Source organism: Crassostrea angulata, chromosome 5, assembly GCF_025612915.1.
Source record: "Crassostrea angulata isolate pt1a10 chromosome 5, ASM2561291v2, whole genome shotgun sequence".
Taxonomy (NCBI): domain Eukaryota; kingdom Metazoa; phylum Mollusca; class Bivalvia; order Ostreida; family Ostreidae; genus Magallana; species Magallana angulata.
Genome location: NC_069115.1, coordinates 44566216 through 44580135, shown reverse-complemented (window position 1 = coordinate 44580135; position 13920 = coordinate 44566216). Strand labels below are relative to the sequence as shown.

At 32.2% G+C, this 13920-nt stretch overlaps 1 protein-coding gene across 1 annotated transcript in view; it reads right to left on the bottom strand.

The window, feature by feature from the left end:
- Positions 1 to 13920, bottom strand: part of LOC128183252 (uncharacterized) — a 181761-nt gene that overhangs the window by 60954 nt on the left and 106887 nt on the right. Inside the window, exons 104-130 of the mRNA XM_052852197.1 lie at positions 11919 to 12082; positions 11552 to 11722; positions 10003 to 10261; positions 9722 to 9885; positions 9333 to 9497; positions 8884 to 9102; positions 8640 to 8682; positions 8004 to 8176; positions 7654 to 7827; positions 7337 to 7558; positions 7188 to 7230; positions 6869 to 7032; positions 6397 to 6570; positions 6019 to 6228; positions 5888 to 5930; positions 5636 to 5799; positions 5368 to 5535; positions 4930 to 5142; positions 4330 to 4372; positions 4045 to 4208; positions 3463 to 3627; positions 3143 to 3358; positions 2988 to 3030; positions 2577 to 2737; positions 742 to 918; positions 376 to 585; positions 156 to 198 (exon numbers count right to left, since the gene is read on the bottom strand). Coding sequence (XP_052708157.1) covers positions 156 to 198; positions 376 to 585; positions 742 to 918; positions 2577 to 2737; positions 2988 to 3030; positions 3143 to 3358; positions 3463 to 3627; positions 4045 to 4208; positions 4330 to 4372; positions 4930 to 5142; positions 5368 to 5535; positions 5636 to 5799; positions 5888 to 5930; positions 6019 to 6228; positions 6397 to 6570; positions 6869 to 7032; positions 7188 to 7230; positions 7337 to 7558; positions 7654 to 7827; positions 8004 to 8176; positions 8640 to 8682; positions 8884 to 9102; positions 9333 to 9497; positions 9722 to 9885; positions 10003 to 10261; positions 11552 to 11722; positions 11919 to 12082 — 4155 coding nt within the window. The remainder of the gene's footprint in view (positions 1 to 155; positions 199 to 375; positions 586 to 741; positions 919 to 2576; positions 2738 to 2987; positions 3031 to 3142; positions 3359 to 3462; positions 3628 to 4044; positions 4209 to 4329; positions 4373 to 4929; positions 5143 to 5367; positions 5536 to 5635; positions 5800 to 5887; positions 5931 to 6018; positions 6229 to 6396; positions 6571 to 6868; positions 7033 to 7187; positions 7231 to 7336; positions 7559 to 7653; positions 7828 to 8003; positions 8177 to 8639; positions 8683 to 8883; positions 9103 to 9332; positions 9498 to 9721; positions 9886 to 10002; positions 10262 to 11551; positions 11723 to 11918; positions 12083 to 13920) is intronic.

Genomic DNA, 13920 nt, shown 5'->3' with positions numbered 1-13920 from the left:
ATATTAGTTACACACATGTAAATATAAGTATACTTGGTTTTTACATCAATGTTCATGACGTTAGTTATCAAAGATTTTTTTCTTTAAATCAATGAAATTTAATGCGACCATCTGTAATTATATTAATGACATTTTTAAATGTAATTCATACTTACCTAATTCTGTAAACTCCAAATAACTTGAAGTAATATTCTTCACCTAATGAATTTAATTAATATACAACTATCAATGCATTTAATGATAAACTGATTGTCTAGTTTAAATAAAGGGAAAAAAGAAAAAACACAATATCTAATGCTTTCAATTAATATAAACAGAGGACAGAAATAAGCGTCATACTGATAACAATAAAACAAAACAATTGACTGTACATACCCCAGTTAAACCCTGCCAGAGTCTGGTTGTGGTACACCTGATCTATCTGTAGACTGAGACTGCTGGTACAGTGGTCAATGTTAAAGTAAACCTCATAGTTCCTCTTGAGCAGTGAAGCATGGACACAGCATCTGACTCCAGTACAGGTGGGCAGTAAGTGACAGTTCACGTTAGATACAAGGCTGTTCGTACTGATGTTCATTGCACAACCTTTAAAAAAACCCAGAACAAAAATATATTACTTGTTTATTAAGAGCAGAGTTTAACCGATAATAGCTTGTCTGAATGTTGAAACAAGGCACTTTTAAAAATATGCGATCCAATATGAGTTAATAAAAACATCAGCATCTCCAAAATTTTAATCACCAGTTGTCCATCCGTTGACTCTTCCTGCTGCGTTGCTTGGTGATATTGTGCACATTGGGTTTTTGAAATATGCTGCTATGCCCAGCTCTTCCATTAACTGAAGTATGTATGGATCTTCTATTTCACTGTTTCTTGTGTCAAGACCTTTCTTCAATTTCCAAATATATAGCGAAAAATCTGTAAACAATACCGCATTAGGTTACACAAATGTACTGCAGTAAACGTACCCAAAACAAAAAGGCCTACAGATCACACCGCTCACCTAAACAACAAAAACTAATCAAATATACTTGATTCTATCAAATATAAAATATATTGTCAACTTTGTAGAGTACACCTTGTTAATAGGAGGTTTCAAATTTCTCCACTTGAAAGTCAAAACCCCTTTTTATCCACCTTTTATTACTATAAACAAATTATAAACCCCATTATGGCCCCATCCTAACAAGTGGTATCTAGATTTTATCAAACAGGTATTGACATTACTTGAGAATGCTTTTTACATAAGTTTAAACTATTCAGGCCAAATGGTTTTCGATAAGATGCTTTTGTAACGACAACAATTTCTCAGTGAAATCTAATTGTCTCCCCTTGGAAGAGGGCAAGACCCTTTATTTAAAAGAGCTTGCATCCAAAAGAGTATTTGGTTGAAATTAGCCCAGTGGTTCTGTGGAAGAGGTAAAACGGAAAAAAATTGCACACAGGCAGACGGACGCCTGACAAGAAGTGGTTAGTTCAATGAGCTATTGGTTCAGGTGAGCTAAAATGTTTAAAAAAAATCTACTTGATCAAGGCGGAATGACTTCTAGAATCAAAGTACTGAAGTACTGACGGGAGTTGATATTATCGATTATAATTTATTTTAAAATCAACTTATCTTGCGTGGCAATTAGTTTCTAGTCTGTATTTAAATTACGCACTTTTTTATAACATGAATTTTAATTAGACTTTTCACACAAGAATTTAGAGAAACCCCATATGAATCATGTTGTGTAATATTTAAAGATAGATCTAAAACTATGTATTAGTAATCGAAACAATTCTAAAAATTGTATGGATCCAAGCACTATTGATATTGAACTCCAGTCTCGTTCAACCAAACGCTCAGCTGTCTCCGTTAATCTCCGACAAGCAAGAGAGCCTCTCTGTTTGTCGGAGATTTACGGAGACAGTCGAGCTTTTGGTTGAACGAGACTATATAAACTCTGGCAAAGGGATTAGGGATACACGAGACTACATATATATGTAAATTGTTCGTATTATATAAAATCTTACTATTTTCAAAGTGTTTATAGATAAGTTTCCTTGAAAAACAGTGCTTCAGCATACATTACGTCGAATTTTTCTATTATATTCAAGAACTAAGATTTGTCAGCGGTGATGATTTGTGCTTAGGTCCAAACACTGTTTCACTTTCGGTTTGCCAGAGTGACTGCATAGGAGAGTTGATTAAAATCAACTCCCAAAAATCATCATATCAGAATATCAATACAGGTTGGACTTCCAATATCAAAGAAGGTAAAATTTCACACTAGAAATAGAATAAGAATTTTCTGCAAATAGGCGTTTACAAAATATGTCACTGTTACTTATAAAGTCTTTTTGAATTAAGGGCAGTGGCTTTTTGAGGTTGCTCTGACATATTGAAACCAATCAGGACTGACAAACCGAGTATCAGGTGAAAATATTATATCCCCTGTATCTTGGGTATACAACAGGAGTTCTTTAATGGATTACTTAACAACATATTTAACAATATTATACACGTAAGCATCCAAATAATATGTAATGGGTCACCTATTTTTCATGTCACATTCTCTGATAATAGTACAAACCCTTAATGAGATAATCCATGGACCAATCACACACAGCTTTGGGAATGACTGAGTTTTTTAGCACTACTTGCTGGACACCACAGCTATCTGGTTCATAACACTGGCTTATGTTCAGACTCAGAAGATACTTGTGATCATTGTAGAAATTTTCCATCAACATACTGCAACAATGAAATATTATACAAAGAGGAATGTTAAGTTCCCACTTATGTTTTGATTCTGATATCTTCCATAAAAACTCCGAACAAGCAATTTTTCATCACTTGCATTAGATTAGGGACATGCACACAAATTTCAATAAAATATTCACTAAAGCATTATCCAGATAACAAGTTTCATTAGAAATGATAGCGGAAAATGTTCCTGTTTGGACTTAACAGTAACTTATAACTTCCAAAACATGTTATTTACCTTAATACATACACTCCATATATGTCCACTTTTACCTCTTCTCCTAATAATAGATGCAGACATATGCATTACAACACTATTCTTTAATAAACATTTTCCATCATTTTTACTTATCTTACAGCTAGAAAATTAACAAAAATTTGTAAAACACTTACCCCATTTAAAATCTAGCAAGCTAATGTCAAAACGAAGTTTTTCAATCTCTACTCGCATGTTGAAACTACAGGAATCGATATTCAACTTGACCTGTACATTTCTAGACAAGACAGGGTCAAACATACAACAGGTGAGCATTGTACAGTTAGAGGCCAGGTAGCAGGAGATCTGGTCGGATGCTGTGAACTGTCTAATGCCTTGTACTGTCCCACAAACTGAAAATGTCACCAAAAGTGTAAGCTTACGACCTTAATTTCTTGTTAATAATAAATAACTTCATCGTGTTTGATCTAGTTTGTTTTTAAGCTAAGGTAGTTACCATCTTTCCAGTAGTTGGTATGAGGGATGAAGTCATCTGATTCTCTCGAACAACCATATGTCCACAGGTACTGAGAAATTCTCAATTCCTCTTGAAGTAGATGACTGTCTCCTTCTGATAAACTAACAAGACCATTTTCTGCCTTCCATTGAATCAATGAGAAGTCTGTCACAATAATGAAATAGAGGTTAATATCAGTTTCAAGATATACAAATTGATCTATGTTGGAAAAATGTATATGCATAGAGACATACATTTCAACTGAAAAATTGTCCATGTTAATAATCTGAAATGAAGCAGTATGATGGATTCCTTTTACATGTACATCACTGCCGGTGTATATTGGAAGTTACTTAAGCAATATTAGACCCCATGCTTACTATTTTTTCTTTTCTCTATAATACTTCCAAATATGTGTTCGTGTTTACAAGATATCTTTACTAAAGAGTCATTTCATTAAATACATAGTCCATATTTTTATTTATTTTAGCATTCTTTATTACACTTGGAATAATATCAATTAATTGCAACCAGATTATTATACAGTAACTGTATAGATATGTCATATATAGTTGGACTTACTTGCATGAGCAAATCCTGAGTACAGCTTACATACTTTCTTAGGAAGCAATGTATTTTTGAACACAGTGGTTTCAAATATACATGAACTGTGTGCTTCAAGACAGAGGCCAACGTGAAGGGTGACCTGATACTGTCTCTCTGCAGTCAAGTCAAACACTGTATATCTACAAAGCATATAAACAAAACATGACCTGGTATTCAAACAACTCATAAAAGTAAACATTCAGGGGATACAGTTTTGCAATCTTCAAATGTTGTTCATTAATTGTAGAACAAACCAACTACCTCATTCTGATGGCGTTCTTCAGGTAGTAAAAAATCTCTTGATCTGAAAACCGGAAACAAATTACACAAACATCGTTCTTTGATTAAAAATGTGTATGTACAGAATATTTAATTTACATTGTGATAGATATTTTATTTTAAAAATGCATCAAATACTTAGTTTGCATCTATAACTTCTATGGTGAAGCTGATCGAATCGACTGATTTAAATGACAAAAAGAAATATACTGAGAAATATATCTGTCAATAAAATGAATAACTATTTGGATTGGTACATATAAATCAATATAAATAACAAGCACAAATTAGCCAAATTAAAATCCTCCAACTAAAATGTTTAATGTGACTCAAGTCAAGAATTTTCTGTTAGTTCTTAAAACTTTTGAATCTTAAAAATAGTGAACGAAAATTCACTACCAATTATTGTGAGTTGTTCATATCTAATCTGATTGTGTTGTTATGCAGGATTCAATTAATCAAAGTTACCACATAAAATTATTTTCAGTTTGCTTTAAGCTTTTGTAGTGGACAATAAATCTGATCACTATTTGGCATATCTGAAATTATTTTTGATAAAAATTATAAATACAAGACACGTACCAAACACAATATCATACAGGGAAATCGAGTGAATGAAATTTTCAATGCCAATCAGTAATCTTTGATTGCATGGATCAATGTCAAGAAATGCCGACAGGGATCTCCTAAAGGGGACAGAAGCATTGAGGCAGCAGTACACAGCAGTACATGAGGATGGGATGTAGCAGCCCAATCTTGGTGGTAAGTCATCTGTTGTAATTTTAAGGGGACAGTCTGTTGGAAATGGAAAAAGTAACTCTATCAATTTATAAGTCTGTCTTATACAAAAACAAATGATGTAATAAAACGTTTACAATATAGGTGACCATAGAAATAAACTTCACGTAGTAAATGCTTTACATGATGAGCATTGAAAGTGCAAATCTTATCAGATGCACGCATATATTATATATTTGTTGCAACAACTTTATTTCTGCTATATTTACAACACACAATTACCTTTTGCCCATCCATTAATGAGAGAGCTGAAATTTGCGCTTCCACTACAAGAACTTTCTTTAACAAACATTCCCAGGCCCAGATCTTCATACAACTCAGTGAGACCATAATTTGGTAAGGAGGCTGCTTGCAAATGTCTCTCACTTGTCCAGGATGTCAGTGAGAAACCTATTTTCAAAACATAAGTTAGACGTGTACTTTTTTATCCTCACTGTATCAAATTTGTCATTATAATTTATGTAGGGGAGTTATGTACACGACTTCTTACCAGGTATGTCATAGGTAGTGGTTTTGAAGTCACAGAGTGGTTTAGGAAGCATCGTGTCCTGGAGTACACTTTCTGTTAGAATACACTGATCTGGTTCATAGCACACACTGATGTTAACACTCAGCATGTAGTGGGAGTCCACAGGAAGGTCAAACATCATAAAGCTGAAACCGTGCAAATTATTTTATAAGGAAGATTTAGGACTTTATCAATGTTATTTATCAAAGAAATTAACTGCTGACTTTGACCTACCCTATTCTGTATACTCCAGCAAGTTGAAAAATCCGACGTTGACCTATTAAAAAGATAGTAATAAGTGATGAGTTTAAAAACCAGAAAAAATAATTTCAATATATAAGAAACAAATTCTTCGAAAAAATCACCAAATCTGAAGTCAATCAGTGAGAACTCTGCATTCCATTCCTCTATTCCAATGCTGAGTTTGAAATGACAGGAGTCGACATGAATGAACCAAGAGATGGTGGTCTGTAGCTCTGTGTCCTCTGTGCAGCAGGTTATAGAGGTACAGGTTGTGTGGAGCTGACAGTATGTCTTCTTTTCCAGGTTGTATGGAAGGCCTGGTAGCCTACACTCTGCAAGTCACAGACCGCGTAAGTGATATCATTAAGTATAATATATATATTTATAAGAAAGACACATTGGTAAAAAATATATTACTTATTCTGTACAATAAACTTGATAGAGTCATTTAAAACAAGAATTCACTATGTGAACTTAAACGTGGCTTCATGTAGTCCTACCCTCTTTCCATCCATTGTAAGTTGGCCAATAGGGTGAACTGTTCCTGCTACACTTTCTTTGTTTTCTGTAACCTGATAAACCTAGATGGTCAACAAGCCTGGCTTTCATGATGTCTGACAGTGTTTCATGGGGACCAAGAGAATGGTTCATCTTCCAAGTCACGAGAGAAAATCCTGTATTAAAAATATAAGCGGTAATTCACAAATAAGCATATCATCTCTTTCAAATAAAATAATAATAATAAAAGAGCATTTTACATTATTTGCATATTTAAATTTTTTTTTACAGAAGTGAGAACAAACTTAATTATTTCTGTATGCACATTTAAAGTTTCAGCTCAGTGGAGCTAAAAAAATTATAAAATGAAAAGTTTGAACATTGTTGTTTTATTTCTGCAAATTTCCTGACCAATAACACGCTGTTATACATATAAAATAAAAGATCTCCAACAATAGAATTAAAAATACTCACCATCAGGTAAGGTTTGGATAAAATTGCATTTTGTCTTTGGAAGCAGTGTGTTTTGAAAGATTGTCAGATTGGTTATATCACATGTGCTATGGCTGTCTAAGCAAATACTGATCTTCAAATTCACTAGATATTTGCTGGCATGCCACAAATTCTTCATAGTCATACTGTGAAACGAACACTGACATAATTGAAGTTGGGTCAATAGATGCAATGTATTTCAAAGCAAATTACTTACAGTCAACTGTAGTTGTGGTTTTACTATATCTAACACAAAACAGTTAATACTAAATTAAGAGCAATATTAAAGAACTATACTTACTCCATTCTTACAACTCCCTTCATCCATATACTTCTTTGAAATTCTGTTCAAAGAATGTGAAATTTCATTCAGTTTCACATAAAAGCTGAGCAAAAGGTTAAGTCCCATCTTGTGTCTTGCATAAAAACTTCAATAATTATTCAACTCACCAGTGTTAAGCATTTTGATGGTTTCCTCAGAAAGCTCAGTAAATGTCCAGTCATCAATACCAACAGTGATTCGGGATGTACAGGGGTCAACATCTAAGTATGCCCTGAAGCTCTGTCCTAGCTTACTGCTGGACACACAACAGTCCAATGCTGTACAGGAACTGGACAGATGACAAGCAACAGTTCCAGGAAGTGGTAACAAGTCCGGGAGACTAGCACAGGCTAAATAGAAATAAATCAGAAGTTTCATTTAATAGATAAATTACTAGTAGTTCTCAATGTACCATTTTAGAATTCATTTATTATTAGATTCTTACTGCTGTTCCATCCATTACTGTCCCTTGGTTCATATGGAGCTGATGTCTGATCACAGTTGTCTGCCTTGAATCTGCTGAGCTGTAGATGCTCCATGAGATTCTGTAAGGCCACACCTGTCAGTGGTGTGGTGTCTGGGTGTCCAGTGGAAGATAACCAGGTGGTCAGTGAAAAGTCTAAAAAAATGCATATGATGAATTTTCTATCATAATTAATATTATCATTTAATATGTGTAGTTACATTATTGCATTAGTTAAACATATTTTTTTCCATTGATCATTTGCTCTTGGATAGAATTACATATACATGTACATTATAATACCATATACAGAATAAACCACAGATCTTTACCTGGGTCTTCATACTCTCCCTTCCAGTTACAGTATGGTTTTGTCAAAGACTTAGGCAGCCTGGTGTTGGAGAGAACGGTATACACCAAACAGGACTGAGCTCCTTCCCAACATGATGCAATGGAGACACTGACCACATATTGGTTGGAGTATGGGAGGTCCTCAACAAACAGTCTTGCATAATAAAATGAAATCAAAAGTACAAAAACGATTTATCTTCGATTTTAATATTCAATACAAAAATCAGTCACTAAACTATAACAAGACGTTATCAGTAATATAATTGTTAATGGATATCATGTACTTGTAATATCAAACGCATGATTGAGTTCAGTAATTATCTTTGTAATAAAGCCAAGGGCTATCAGCAAATCGGTCAAACGAGTACAGCAGATGTAGCACATATATATGTATACTTATGACCAGAAATAAATAAGTTCAATTACATTACTTGCCTTAAGCAACATATGAATCAAATCTCTCAGAAAAACAAACCATTGCTTTTCAGATATAAGTTGTAAAGTATTTGCGACAGACCAAAGAAAAAAAAGACATATCTAAAACATGAGTATCATAAATTGAAATACATGTATTTGTGTATACATATCTCAATGATACCAACTCATCATTTACTCACTTTAACTTGTAAATTTTTCCGAGTTGAATAAGTTCCTCTTGTTCTAAAATCAAAAGATAATCATAATTTGGTCTTGCTTAACTTTTGATGTGTCAATATTGGTAATGATATCCTGATTAAGTTCATTAATATTTTATTTTCTTTAATTTTAAACATGTTGTCCTGCATATTAAACAAAAATTCAAACACAAAAATATACTTTTCTTCTGTATCATAATAGCGATATCACAGTTCCATACATTACCCGAGGCAATGATTTTGCTGACTTTCATTTCAGCTTGAAACTTGTCCACTGTGATGGTGATTTTGTCCTGACAGTATTCTAGACTAACTCTAATAGTTAAGTATGTAGAGAGTGGCTCAACATTTAGACAGCAGGTAATGTCAGAACATGTGTCCCCCAGAATACAGGAAAATGGTCCATTTATGTATGGCAAAGATGAGGCTAATGTCACTGGGCAATCTGAATTTGAAAAAAAATACTTTAATAAGACTTTAAACCAATATCAGTAAATAAACATTTAAAGGATAAATATTCACTAACTTAACACCAAATAGAACTCCTTTTTCTTATTTTACAAAAAGTTAACCTAATCTTGTTTTTCTTTTAAACATAGGATGTATAACACTGTTCAAATATCATTTGAAATTGTTCAATCCTTATTGTGTGTTTTTTTTTTTTGGAAAACTTACTATTTGTCCATCCTGATGAGGCAGAGAATTTACCAGTTTTATCACAGCTTTGATTTTTGGGATAAAAATATCCAAACAGTCCTAATTCTTCCTCTAGTATAGCAATGCTATGACTATCCATACTTGAAAATTTTCTCTCTGCTTTCCAATGGCTTAAGGAAAAATCTACAATGATTCATTCCTTTTTAGACTCCTGGATATCATGGATATCAAATAAAAATGTGTAGAGAAAATATTTTCTAATATGACAAAAACATAACTAACTCACCTGACAAAATGAAACAACAATGCAATTTTTTTTCTCATAAAAAATTAGGACTGATTAAAAAGAAGGAAACTTTTAATCAAAGAGTTGAAATAAATAAACCATTGTCTGCAATATAAAGTACCTTTTAAGGGTGTTCCCAAGGCAAAATTGCACACTGATTTAGGCAAAAGTGTATTGTTCAGTACAAGTATATCCTGATCACACGATGCTGCACTCTCAAAACAAGTCATGATATGTAAACTGACACGGAATCGACTTATTCCATTTAGATAGTTGACCAAAAATCTATGAAGAAATTTTGAAAAAATATAATTTTCTTAAATTTAAAAACTCTTTTATAATTCATGTTAAAAGTGTCAGATTTCATAAAGAAAACGCATAGTGTCTATTGATAAAACGTACTTAAGTCTAAAAATTCCTTTCATCCAAAATTCATGCCACACATCAAATTCAAAGTTGTACATAACTGTTGGTTCAATAACAAAACTGTCTATTCCATAGCTGATGGTCCAACTGCAGCTGTCCAAAGAAAGGTGAAAGGTCACTGGGCGGGACATCAGCCTTGTGACCTCCATACAGCACGTAATACTTGTACAGTTTGAGGTCAGGTGACAGTTTACAGTATCAGGTAATATAGGAAGATAAGCTTCAGCAGGACACTCTGTATTCGGTAAAAAAGAAGATATAATCAAGATTGTTGTAAAACAAAAAAAGATTCTACCATATTCATGAACCAACGCTTGAATGAAAGCCATTTCTTCGTTCTGTTTCTACATTGAAAATCTCTATAAATATGACTGTATAAAAATAAATATGATTCAACTTTTTTGAAACGTATAGTTTAATTTTTAAAAACTAATCAAAAAAGTTACAATGATGCTTTAAATATGTTCTAAACAAACGAAAAAAAATGTTCAAAGGTTTGAAAATTGCATGCATTGGCGAACAAATAATTTTTACCGGTAGTTAAGTGACCTGTTTAGGACAAAATCTGAACAAAACAGTTGTTAAAAGATACATATAAACATAATGTTTGCATGTTGTTTTCTTTACAAATCGCGCACGCATTTAAAAATAATTTTAACTGCGCAGTTGCCGACTTCAATTGAACAATTAAAAATATGAAATTATATAATTAAGGTCACTGGTGTCTACTCTAAACCATTTGTTGAAAACAAGTTAATCTTGCACATTTCGGTTGTCAAACTACGTACCCTATTCTTAAATTGGGTGTCAGAAACAATTAGTCTTCGCAAAAATATATTTGTATCTGTCTATGTAGGAAATTAAAGTAATTAAATTATTTCATTAAAATTGAATATGTATATTTTTTTTATAGAAGATGAAATTTTGGACCCCTCCTTCCTTCTTAAAACAATTTACTTTAATTTAGACATGAAAAACTAAATAGATAAATTTGGGGCTAAAATAGAGAATCCCCATAGATAGTTTGAATTGATATATATCTTTTTTCTATAAAAATGTAACGTCAAAATGCCTTCATAGACACAGGATATCTAGGAGTAGGCTGGGGTTTTCTTGTTCTAAATATAGATTTCATTCTGATTGATAAGAATTTGGTACACTATTTCTGGACAAAGCTTTAAGTATAAAATGCGAAAATTCAACCTTTTTTCAACAAATGACTGAAGGTGGACATCAATGACCTCATATCATATTTCTTAAGATTTTTACATTTTTGATTATAGTCTGCACTGCTCAGTTCTAAGTGAATCAAAAGTGCATTTTTTGTACGTGTTTGCACAAATTGCAAACAAAGCATCATGTAAAACTTCATATTAATTGCTTTGTGTATTTTGACAGCAGTTGTGTAAAGTGTATGGCAAAACAAGTCAGTTCAAAAAATCTTTACATTTTTGACCCATAACTGTACAATCTGACGGACATCCCAATTTATATGATCAAGATTGCAAGAGATTACAATACGTACCAATTTTCCATCCCTTTCTTGCAGGTTGAAAGTGTTCACTTGATCTGTTACATGTTTTAGGCAATAAATATGTGGATATGCCAATATAATCATAAAGGTAAATCAAACCAATCTCTGAGATATTGTTGAGGTCTAAATCATGTGAGGATCCATAAGACGTCAGCGAAAATGCTAAAATTTAAATGATTATTAAAAGAAAAGATATACACGGCACCATTCAATTGTTTTGTGTTTTAAAAGGGTAGTTGTAAAGAGACACTGCAATATCATTGTCATTATCTATTATCATCATTATTAGTGAAGAAAGGGAAGAAGAGAGCTGTATCATCTGAAAGTATACATGCTTTTTCACAATGTGATTACTTACAGGAATTTTCAAAGCCAAATTCTCCAATACATTTTCTTTTTGGTAATAATGTGTTCTGAAAAATGGTTGCTGTTAACACGCAATCCTTGTAACTCTCCCAACAGACCGAGAGTTGTAAATCAGTAAGGAAAAAATCTTGAGTGTACAAATCATAAATGATGTATCTGAAAAATTAAAGAACAAAACATGTACAAATAATCAAAAGTATACTTTATAAACGTTGATCTTTGGTTTTACGAATTTATAAAACGGTTTTCAAGAACTCTCGTCCATGGGACCTGGTTTTCATATTATCATAAAACTTTGTTAACATAATTCAGCAATAGCTTCAATCAATGGGAACTAAAAAAATTTTTCTTTATATCTTATGATTAAAAACATTTAAAATTGCAAAAAAGAAGTCACAGAGCACGCCAAATTTTAGTGTTATGCAAACAATAAACCACGTTTCATCGGCGCTCGTATATTTGTAAATTGGGCCAAAAACCAAATGATATTAAAATCTCAAATTGAATACTGTGACCATGTTACATGTACCAAATTATGATGGAATACATTGTTTCCTTGAACATAAGTCGTTAAAAGCATATCGTCAACATTAAAATGGATTAAAAAGATGATTTCGCCCAACGCCATTGAGCAGAGAAAGTTGAAACATATATGACTTCAACGAAGGAAAAAATCGATGCACATTGTAAACAGACCGGATGATGCAAACACTTTTAGGTAATTTGTCAAAATTTATTCCCGTATTTGTGTTTTCATAATATTTGTTGGATAGCATACATTGTAGTTTGGATATTGAACAGAGTGAAAGAAAAAATGTTTTTCTGTAAATATTTGGTTAAAGGATGTTGAAGGATTTCCCTATTGTAAACGAAACAAAGGTTACGAAAATATTTTAAAAAACATTAAAGATTTGACATTTGATTCTCGATCAGTTGTGACCAGATAAGATATCAAGTCGTATAGAAAAGTTTTAGAAAGTAACAATAGAAATGTTCAAATGCTTTAAAATTTGGGATAGGCACAATATAATAAGATTAAAACAAAGATGTGGTATTTTGGTAAACTATGCATGCTCTGTCATGATGACATGTTAAAACGTTGCTTTGCACCTACATGTAGGTGACAAAATATACTTTTTTGAAAATCAGGTAACAAAAATACATTTTCACCAAATAAAACTTTACATAACAACAAACAATAAATAATGTTGGTAGATAAAAACATGTGTTAGTTATGACTTTCATGAAAAACAAATGAGAGTCATATTGTATACGTCGTATATTTCAAATGACCAGTGTGCATTAGCTGATCCCGAAATTTTTGCAATGTTTAATAGTACTGAGCGTTTTATTGGAATTATCTAGTGCTTTAAACATTTATATACGGTGGGGTTTTAACTTGAACACATTAAAGCAAAGAAACTAAATAAAAAGAATTCTGAAAAGAAACTTAAAATGGAGAATAGCTATAGTTTTACTGATATATTCAGTACTTTACATACCACGTAGAACCCAAACTCAATTCAAAAAGTGAAAGGAAAGTTGTAGTAATTTGATGTACGTATACCAATATTTGACTACATATGGTAATGTGATATATAAACTTGTATGTACAATATATTAGGATTAGGAAAATTGTTGAGGAAATAGCATGTGAACTATTAATTCATTAAAGATATCTCTAACTGAACATATTTTGCGATTTAAAAAACGATGTTTTTTATTTGTTTAACACAAGTTGAAAAAATAACTTGTTACTTAAGTTTAACACATTTTAAACTCCTCTGCTCAAGTGTGGTTCGTTTGATTTGATGGAAATAAGATATATTTTGGTAATATTGAATATGAAATCATGTTTTTTGTTTAAACGAATGGCTATTAATTAAGACTCGAGAGGTCTACTTTTACTCTATGCAAACTATGTAAAAAGTTACATAACCAAAATACCAAACTTGACAATAAACCAGATAACTGAAAGACAGGGAGGTTCAACT